Here is a 10,025-nt window from a genome sequence, read left to right on the forward strand (position 1 = left end):
GTCACACAAATTTTTTAGTGTCCTAGTGCGTATAAAAGTTATGTTTACACTATATTGTAGTTTATTAAATGTACAATAGCACTATGTTTGAAAAAACAATGTACATACCTTAATTAAAAAATACTCTATTGCTGAAAATTGCTAACCATTATCTGAGCCTGCAGCGAGGAGTAATCATTTTACTGGTGGTGGGTGTTGCCTCAGTGCTGATGGCTGTTGACTGATCAGGGTGGTGGTTGCTGAAGGCTGGGGTGGCTGTGGCAATTTCTTAAAATAAGGCCAACTGTGAAGTTTGCTGCATTGATTGACTCTTCCTTTCAAGAAAGATGTCTCTTTGCCATGTGATTCTGTTTGATAGCATTTTACCCATAGCAGATTTTCTTTCAAAATTGAGGTTAATCCTCTCAAACTCTGCTGCTGCTTTACCAACTAAATTTATGTAGTATTCTAAATCCTTTGTTGTCATTTCAAAAGGCTTCACAGCATCTTCACCCGGGGTAGAGTTCATCTTTAGAGACCTTCTTTTTTTTTTTTTTTTGCTCGTCCATGAGAAGCAACTCCTCATCCATTAGAGTTTTATCAGGAGATGGCAGCGGTTCAGCCACATCTTCAGGCTCCACTTCTGAGCCTCGTTCTCTTGCTATTTCTACCACATCTGCAGTTACTTCCTTCATTAAGGTCTCAAACCCCTCAAAGTCATCCCTGAGGGTTGGAATCAACTTCTTACAAACTCCTGTTAATGTTGGTATTTTGACCTTTTCTCATGAATCACAGATGTTCTTAATGGCATCTAGAATGGTGACTCTTTTCCAGAAGGTTCTCAATTTATTTTGCCCAGACCCATCAGAGGAATCACTATCCATGACAGCTATGGCCTTAATAAATGTGTTTCTTAAACAATAAGTTTTGAAAGTTGAAAGTTTTCCTTGATTCATGGGCCGCAGAATGGATGCTGTGCTAGCAGGCATGATAACAACATTAATCTCATGTGCATCTCCGTCAGAGCTCTCGGGTGACAGGTGAATTGTCAATGAGCAGAAATATTTTGAAAGAGATCTTTTTTTCTGAGCAGTGGGCCTCAACGGTGGGTTTAAAAATTCAGTAAACCATGTTGTAAACAGAAGTGCTGTCATCCAGGCTTTGTTGTTCCCTTTATAGAGCATAGACAGAGTAGATTGAATGTAATTCTTACGGGCCCTAGGATTTTCAGAATGGTGAATGAGCATTAGCTTCAACTTAGAGTTATCAGCTGCATTAGCCCCCAATAAGAGAGTTAGCCTGTCCTTTGAAGCTTTGAGGCCAGGCATTGAACTCTCCAGCGATGACAGTCCTAGATGGCATCTTTTTCCAGCAGAAGGCTCTTTTGTCTACACTGAAATCTGTTGTTGAGTGTCGCTCCCTTCACCAATTGTCATATCTAGGTCTTCTGGATAACTCATTGCAGCTTCTCCATCAGCACTTGCTACTTCACCTTGTACTTTTATGTTATGGTTTATTTGCTAAACCTCAGGAACCAGCCTCTGCTGGCTTCCAGCTTTTCTTCTGCAGCTTCCTCGCCTCTCTCTGCCTTCATGGACTTGAAGAGAGTTAGGGTTTTGCTCCAGATTAGACTTCGGCTTAAGGGAACGTTGTGGCCGATGTGAGCTTCTATCCAAACTAATACGACTTTCCATATCAGCAATGAGGCTGTTTTTGCTTTCTTATCATTCGTGTGTTCGCTGGAGTTAGCACTTTTAATTTCCTTCGAGAACTTTCCCTTTGCATTCCGCACCTGGCTAACCGTCGGTGCAAGAGGCCTCACTTTTAGCCTTTCGCGGCTTTCGACGTGCCTTCCTCGCTAAGCTGAATCATTTCCAGCTTTTGCTTTCAAGTGAAAGACATGTAACTTCCTTTCCCTTGAACACTTAGAGTCCATTGTGGGGTTATTATTTGGGTTAATTTCAATATCGTTGTGTCTCAGGGAATAGGGAGGCCCGAGGAGAGGGGGAGGGAGTGGGAAAGGCCTGTTTCTGGAGCAGTCAGAACACACACATTTATCCATTAAGTTCAGCATCCTTCATAGGTGCGATTCGTGGGGCCCCAAAACTATTACAAGAGTAACATCAAAGATCACTGGGCACAGAGCAGGATAACAATAATGAAAAATTGAAAATATTGCGAGAATCACCAAAATGTGACACAGAGACACGAAGTAAGAAAATGCTGGTGGAAAAAATGTGGCTGGTAGACTCGCTCGACACGGGGTTGCCATGACCTTCGGTCTGTAAAAAATGCAAGATCTGCGAAATGCAATAAAACGAGGTATGCCTGCACATTTAAGCGCAGACAGTTAAAGAACCAGCTAGTTGGCCGGCTTCTATTGTGTAAAAAAAAAAATCCCTTCGTGATCTCAACAAATCCTTTTTTTAGAGAAAGCGAAACCTGCGCTCATCTCAAGCCCCCAAAATTAAAACCTCAGCTGGATGTGATCTGCAAAGCAGGGGGCAGGTCCGACGCAGAATAAGGGGTCATCTCGATCCTATTAAGTTCGGCAACATGTTTGAATGTTTCCAGGGTCAAGGAGACCCTATTAGGGATAGTCACAGTGACAAGGCCGCTAAGAAATGCAGAGTGTTGAAAAACACTTGCGGCTCAGCCCATATACATTTCATGCTCGCAAACACCCAGAGAATCTGGTGAGATAGGTATAAAACACATGGGTCTATAAAATATAATCCCCTGTTATATCACCGAGGGAGCTAGTTAGTTACCAGTGAAGTGCGGTGAGCCCTGCAGGGAAGAGTGAAGCCGCAGCCACACGGCAAGCAGGTCCTCGACTCCCAGCTCCACTTACACCATCCCTCCTGTCCTCAAGGAATTTCCAGGCGAGAAGATGGTGTTAGGCAAATATATAAACAAGGCTTCCTGGAAGAAGAGGCTCCGGTGGGTTCCAGCCTCGTATAAAGCTGCCCACTTGAGGAGCGTTGAGCAGGAGGGGGGGCCGCTGTTGGGGAAGGGGAACTATGGGGGTGCTGGAATGGGCAGCCCATGGTGGGAGAGGGAGATTTTAGGGCTGTGCCTGAGTCTCCTTGGGCCACCAGAGTTTTGTGTTGGGCTGAGAAGCACTTCAGATCTGCCCACAATAGCTTTTTGATTTTTTCCTCTGTTTCCAGAACAAATTTAAGCCCGGGAGTCCCCAAGAAAGCCCGAGAGGACCCCCTGCCTGTGCCCTCAGACCAGCATTCACTCCCTTTCCTGTAGGTTGGCTCCAGCTGCTCAGATGATAAGGGTTTGTCCTTCGTAGACCAAGACGGCGCTCCCCACCCAGCCTCAGAAGGACCTGTTGGGGGCTGGGCCCCGGCAGGGGGCAGTGGCCCGGAGCCACCCACACTCTCACCTGATGCTCCTGCTAGAATGAGTATCTGGGCTCAGGACTCTGGCATTGAGTGTGGGCCTGGATCAGGGTCAGCTTGTGCTCAGGCACGACTTGCTGTTGGGCAAGGGTTAGGCCTCAGCCTGGGGCTGGGGTCAGGGTTGTCCTGCCATTTCCTGGGGACCCCAGTTTACCTCTGGGAGAAGCCAGCTAGCTCCGAAAGGGAAGGGTGAGGCTCCAGGGCAGACAGTGATTGCGCTGAGAGCATCTCGGGCCTGGCCCTGTGGGGAGCTGTCTTTATTTCCAGGGGTCTTCTTATTTGAAGTGGGCATTGGACGCTGCCTCTAAGGTCTGGGGTGGGGGAGGGAAATTCCATCTGTATCCCCCTCAAAGATCCCGCAGAGCGGGTCTCCATAGCCCCTCAGGATAGGGGAAGGAGGAGAGAACAGGCACCGTGATGTTGTAGTTGGCTGAGCAGGGCTGTGACATGCCCAGTGTCAGAAGGATGGCGTTTAGCTCTGAAGACAGGCTTTTCCATGGTGAGGCAGAAGTTTTGGGTCCGGGAACTCAGCCACCGGCTTCGGTTCCTGTGGAGCTCCATCTTTCGCTTCCCAAGCACCCTCTCCCCTGCCTAGGAGTACCCCATCTTCCCAACTCCTGTTAGGGACTGGCAGCAGAAAATTGTCACCCCCACTTTTCAGATAGAGAAACTGAGGCCCAGGGAAGGAAAGTGGCACCACCTAAGGTCACCCAGCAAGTCAGGCACCTTGATTTCAGGTGCCCTGAGCTCCCAGGCTGGGCAGGGGGCACTGAGGTCCGGCTCCTCGGTGGTTGGGGAGGAGGTGGTGGCTGGTGGGAGGCTCTCAGGTTTGCAGAGCTGGCTTCTGGCTGGGGTACCAGTGCGGTGTGGAGTGCCTCCCTGGGGACTGGTCTGCGTTCTGGGGCTGCGCAGCATCACATCATGAAGGATCCTATGGAGAATGTTCTGCTCAGGCCACGACATTCCGTAGGCCTGCCAAGTGTCCAACGCTGCACTGACCACTGGGATCTGGGCGAATAGAAAGGGGTCTCTGTCTAGCATCTTGTTAGGTCTTTCCTGGGGCTACAGCCTGACAGCCTTGTGCACAAAAAGCACTAAAGCATTTGGGAGTTTGGACCAAAGCAAACGCCTTGTGCATCCCGGGTTATAGATGGGAGTGCCAAGACCTGGAAGTGGCTTTGACCTTCCTGCAGATAAACAGCAAAGCCTTGGTGGGAAAGGGTCTGGGAGCCAGGCCTCTCTGACTTTCTGCTGTGGGGTCTCCCCTCTGATTCCGGCTGACACTCACCAGGCAGCCCCCACACTTCACCCTTATCTGAGTTTCTTATCCGTCCTTGGATCCAAATCAGACCTGAGCTCGTCCGCCAGCCAGGATGATCTCTTCCTCTTGATTGAATCCCTTTCTCCCTTCTCACTCATCGTAGTGACTTTTCAGAGAATCTGACGTCTCTTTCTTTCTCACGCCTGTTTCTGGCTTTTCTGCCACCCTTTTGTGTGTGTTTTTTTCAGTGGATCCTTTTGCAGTCTTTGAAAATTTGGGGAGAGGGGGGTGTTCGGAAAGAAGAGCCCCACCTTTGTCCCTAGATCTCTCTCCTGAGAGCCCTCCCAAGTGCCAGGTACCCCACCTTTTCTTGCCCCCCTCCCCTGTCTCCATCAGAGGAGTCTGATTTCCCAGCTAACTTGCCACTAAATGGCCTTGAGCCTCCTTTGAAGAAATCAGAGGAGTCTATATTTACTGGATCCAGGGTCCAGGAAGGGCAGGGAAAATCTGAGAGCTCAGGGAGGAAAGATCTCAAAGGAGGACAGCCGGGGCTTAAGAATTCTGGCTGAGGGTTTGTGCCTGGCGTGTAGGAGGCGACAGCCAAGGTTTGGGCTCTCAGGCTCCTGGACCCTGACTTCTGTGGTTCACCCAGGCCAAGGGCGAGGGACCAGGCCACTGAATGGAGGGGAGAGTAGCCATCTTTCAATCTGGGCAAGATAGAAAATAAATTTGAAAACTAAGATGGCTTTCATTTCTGAATACCCAATTAAGCATTTTTAATGATTGAGAAAAACATATATGTCCATCCGTCTCTTCGTATGAATACAAAACAGATCGTTGACATTTATCGAGCACATGTGAAGAATTTCTCAAATACGTGACTTCTTCACACAGTGCCTCTTGAGCTTTGATTGGCATGTGGATCACCTAGGGGTCTTGTTAAAGGACAGAATCTGAGCCAGCAGATTTGGGGCGACACCTGAGATGCTGCCTTTCTAAGAAATGCTGCAGCGGTGGTGATGCTGCTGGTTTAGGGTCTGCCACATTCTGGGTAGCAGAGCATCATAACTCACACCTCTCATCTGTAAAATGGGCCAGTAGCACCCACCTCACGGGGCGGTGCAAATTGAAAGCTCCTTTTTATGAAATGGGAACCACAAGTCCCACCGAGGCGCAGATGGTTATGTGGACCTCAGCGTGCCCCCTCTTTGGCATATGTGATTCAAATGTTTGCCTTAGCAAAATGACACATCACCACCTGCTGAGGACCTTCAGACTTGCTCTTGAGAGATGGAAGCACAAATAACGAATCTGTGAATGCCAAAGGTCTGGTCTCTTCATGCCTATCTGTCCTCGTTTGCATCAGTTCCCCTCAGACTGGTCAGTTCACCGGCAGGAGCTCAGGGCTCTGGGTGCCTACGTAGGGTTTGTGATGTAGGTCTGTTGCAGTCTGATTAGATGACACAGCTCTTAATCCATCTCTTAAGTTGTCCGAGAAGGAACACAGGTGTCCATGGTTTGTGCCATCCCGAGCATAAGCAGGACCGAGAAGGGCTAGAAGAGGTAGAGATCCAGCCTGAGGCCTCTCTGAGGAGAGGGTGGCTCTGTCCCCACCAAGCAGAATGTCCAGCTGGACTGACACTCTGCCCGTGGTGGACGCCTCCATCGGATCTCTCGTTTCTGCAGGCAGTGGGGCCGTGGGGCTGTGAGGCTGTGCCCACTGAACTTCTGTCAGGAGGTCTAGCCTGGCTGGTGTGGAGCAGTAGAACTCAGCAGTCATGGAGTGCTCTCCCTCCGTGCTGCCCACGTGGGAGCCACTAGCCACCTGCGGCTGTTGGGCCTTGGCGGTGTGGCTAGGGGTACTGAGCAAGTGGAGCTTTAATTTGATTTAATTTTAAGTCAGATCGCCTCAGAGCGGTAGGGGCTGTTGCCTTGGATCCCTCGGGTCTAGACTTACAGTCTGTCCCGTCCGTCCCCCCTCTGCTCCCCCGCCCCAAGGTACCTGGGCGCTCAGAGGCGGGAAGGTGCATGCGGAAGCAGAGAGCTGTAGAGGGGGAGACCGGTGGACCCTTGAGTCAGGTTTCCTAGTCCAGCCTGGAACTGGCCTGATTCTAGACTTGGTCCGCCAGGCTGGGCAACATGAGGCTCGTGGCATGAGTTTCCAGCTGCCCGTCTCACTGACTGGCCTCCCACAAGGCCACGCTCTGAGCCACGTGCTGACTCTGGAGACAGGTTCTGGCTCCCTGCATGAGACCCAGCCCGGGCCCCCACCTTCCAAACACGTGAGGTCCCTCCGAAGTCCCCTGACCCGCGTGCGGTCCCAGTGCGAGAGCTCGTGTGGGCATGTGTGTCCGTGCACACACGTGTGCGTGTACGGGCACGTGTGTCCGTGTCCACAGCTGACCCGGTCTTGGCCCTCGGCTTCCTTATCCTCTCCCACGTCGCCGCCTGGCCCTGCGTCCACACCCCAGCCCTGGCTCCTCTCCCCTCTCCATCAATCATGTCGCTCTAAGTCCCGCCTCAGTTTCTTCATCGCCCAATGCCCCCCCCAGCTGACAGAAACGCTGATCTTGTCACACCCAGCAGCTGCGTGCAGAAATGCTACTGCAAGCCACAGCGGGCTCAGCAGCACTCTTGCAAGATGTCAGAGCTGTCCACCATTACTCTGTAAGTGTGCGTGGCGTGGCTGTGGCCTTGTCCTGGAGGGGAGGGGGACGCATGTGGCTGCCACTGCCTAGAGCCTGCGTCCTGCCGCTGGGCTCGGGGAGAACAGAGAGCAGCCTGTGCCTCTGGCCCCCAGCCCTCTCCTGGCTGTTGCATGTTGACGTCTGTGTGCCTTGTGAGTTCTCGGCCGCCTTGTGACAGAGGGCGGGAGGGGAGGTTTTGGCGATGAAGCAGCAGCCACTGTGGGAGCAGATGGGGCTTGGCTGGGGCTGAGGAAGGGCCCTGAAGCTTCTGCCACTGCTGCCTCGACGTGTGGTCTGTCTCAAATGCCCTGCTTCTCTGGTCCAGTCTTCGGAACTGCCACATTGTCCCCGAGAGGCCTAGAGCTTGAGTTCACGTCGACAGCCCCCCGACACGGGGCAGGGACCTGCTCTGCCGTGAACGCCATTCACACTTTGGTTGGTGTTCACTCTCTCAGTCCCCACAACCACCTGCGAGATGGGTACTTGTGCTACCCCATTTTACAGATGAGAAAACCGAAGCACAGAGAGGTGAAGGGACTCCTCCAGGTCACACAATTGTCAGGGTGGGGATGTGAACCCAGGGAGTCCTGTACCGGTGCCAGGGTGTCTCCGACAGGAGCAGTGGCCTCATTCAGGTGTCCCTTTAAGTGGGGGAGCCCACTGTCATTGGGCAGCTCTGACTTGGAAGCTCTTCTTGATATTTTTAAGGACTTTTCTGCCACTGATGCCTCCTTGTGGCAGGGAGACCGATGCCAAGGCCCTGTGTCACTGCCGCCCCAGGTTCACCAGACTGTAGGGTGACTCTGTGACTATCCTCAAAGAATGTCCCTGTTCCAAGGCCTCTGGTCAACTCCGAAGTATAAAGGTGCCAGAGCTCCAGGCCCTCGTGACCTCCTCATCTGCCCACACTGCCCTGTCTGCCAAAGGGCTCACTTCTGTCATGGGTCCCTGGCAGAAACTCCTGGACACTCCTGATTGCCACGGGGCGACCAGTGAGGGAGGGCGTTGCCCCTGGACTGTGCGATGGGACACCCCACTGCCAGTCTCCGCACCTGCCTGGGACTGGGAAGGTCCGTGCCTGAAAGGTCGCTTTCTCTAGCACTGAACTTGTCCCATCCGCAGCCACCACAGTGCTGGAGGGGTCTAGCCTTTTGGTTTCCATGGTGTTTCCCAAATCTCCCTGGAAACGGGCCCATTTGTGGGAGAAGAGGCAGGAGGGGGGAGGCTAGGGATGACGCCCATGCTGTGCCCCGTCAGCAGGTCACAGAAGGGTCCAGGATGCCACGTGCCTGCCCTTCCAGGCCACTTTCCTCTTCTTGTCCAACTTCCGTTCTGTAGCCAACACTCCCTGCTGCCTTCTGGGGTCAGGCCCTGGGAGCCTGGCGAGGGGCAGGAGCCCGGCGCCCAGGCCCTCTTTAGTTTTAAGGTCTGCGAGCCTTTCACACCGGGTCAGTGTGGCCCGTCATTCCCTCATGGCCAGGCACGTTCTGAGCGTGAGTCCGTGCTGGCCTGTGCTGGCCGGGACATAGCAGACAGTGAGGCACCGCGCCCGCCCGCAGGGAGCCTCAGTCTGAGGGACAGCAGACCGGAGGAAGGGTGAGAGGGCAGCCCGCTCCAGGACCACACCTGGGCTCCGTGGGGCCCTGCTCAGATCCCGTTGGTTCCAGCCCTTGTCCGGGGACCCCAGGCTTCAGCACAAGGGCCTTCAGTGAGCAGGGGGAGAATGGGCGGCGCCCAGCCCTGGAGGCACTCCTCCCTTCCAGGGATGAGCCAAGGTCCACCGAAGGTCTCCCCGCCTACCCCTCCCCTTCCTCTGGCTCCTGCCCTCCTCCTCTTTCTTCCCCTCCCCCCTCCCTCCTTCCTCCCCCTTCAGTAGGCACTGGGAAGCCAAGGGCCAAACTCAGACTCCATGGGTTTGCTTCTGCTGAGAGCTGGAGCCCAGATTCAACAGAACATTCTCTCCCAGAGAGGCTGGGATGGGGAAGAGGGAGGGGCACACGGTGTAACTGCCCCCAGTCGAATGGTCGCCTCCATGCTCAGCTGTCCACCCTGTGCACGAGCTCTGTCAGGAGACGGGGTGCTGAACCTCCCGCTCACCCCAACTCAGAGGGCCCAGGGGATGGACCGCACAGGCAGGGCAGGTCCGCTCTTTGAGGAGACTCGGGGGAAGCCCATATGCTGGGGTGGTCAGAGGCGGAGTCCCAGTCCTGGAGATGCTCTGGGAGCCCCGCTCCTGACAGAGCAGGACCCACAAGTGCACGTGCTGGCACACTCCTGATGCCTTACCGTGGCTCTGCGTCCCACCCCTCAGAACAGAGTCTGCCCCCCTGGGCCAGGGAGCCGGTTGCAGGCAGGGAACCCCGGAAGAGCTGGTCCCGGGGGCCAGAGGTCCTTTTGGCCCTTTCTTCCCTGCCCAGCCCACCCGAGCACACGGCTTTCTCCCCCGTTGACTCAGCTGCGGGTGGCAGGTTCCTCCCGCTTGGGTGGGCGCCGTTTACGCCCACTGTCAGTCCTTCCTAGGACAGTGCCCATGTCTCTTCTGTGGCCCACCCAGCTCCCCTCCCCCCAGCCCAGCTCCCTGTCCCCGTCGCCCCCTGACTCCGCTCAGACAGGTAGAGCTCCCTTCCAGAGCAGGACGTTCGCTTTGCTTGAGGACCCACCATGTCACCTGAGCCGCCCAATTCC

At 53.8% G+C, this 10,025-nt stretch overlaps 1 protein-coding gene across 1 annotated transcript in view; it reads left to right on the forward strand.

The window, feature by feature from the left end:
- The window catches only part of ADCYAP1R1 (ADCYAP receptor type I), a 58,421-nt gene that overhangs the window by 41,585 nt on the left and 6,811 nt on the right, over nucleotides 1–10,025 (forward strand). Inside the window, exons 14-15 of the mRNA XM_023532037.1 lie at nucleotides 7,237–7,320; nucleotides 8,296–8,410. Coding sequence (XP_023387805.1) covers nucleotides 7,237–7,320; nucleotides 8,296–8,410 — 199 coding nt within the window. The remainder of the gene's footprint in view (nucleotides 1–7,236; nucleotides 7,321–8,295; nucleotides 8,411–10,025) is intronic.

This window comes from Pteropus vampyrus, unplaced genomic scaffold (assembly GCF_000151845.1).
Source record: "Pteropus vampyrus isolate Shadow unplaced genomic scaffold, Pvam_2.0 Scaffold75, whole genome shotgun sequence".
Classification (NCBI taxonomy): domain Eukaryota; kingdom Metazoa; phylum Chordata; class Mammalia; order Chiroptera; family Pteropodidae; genus Pteropus; species Pteropus vampyrus.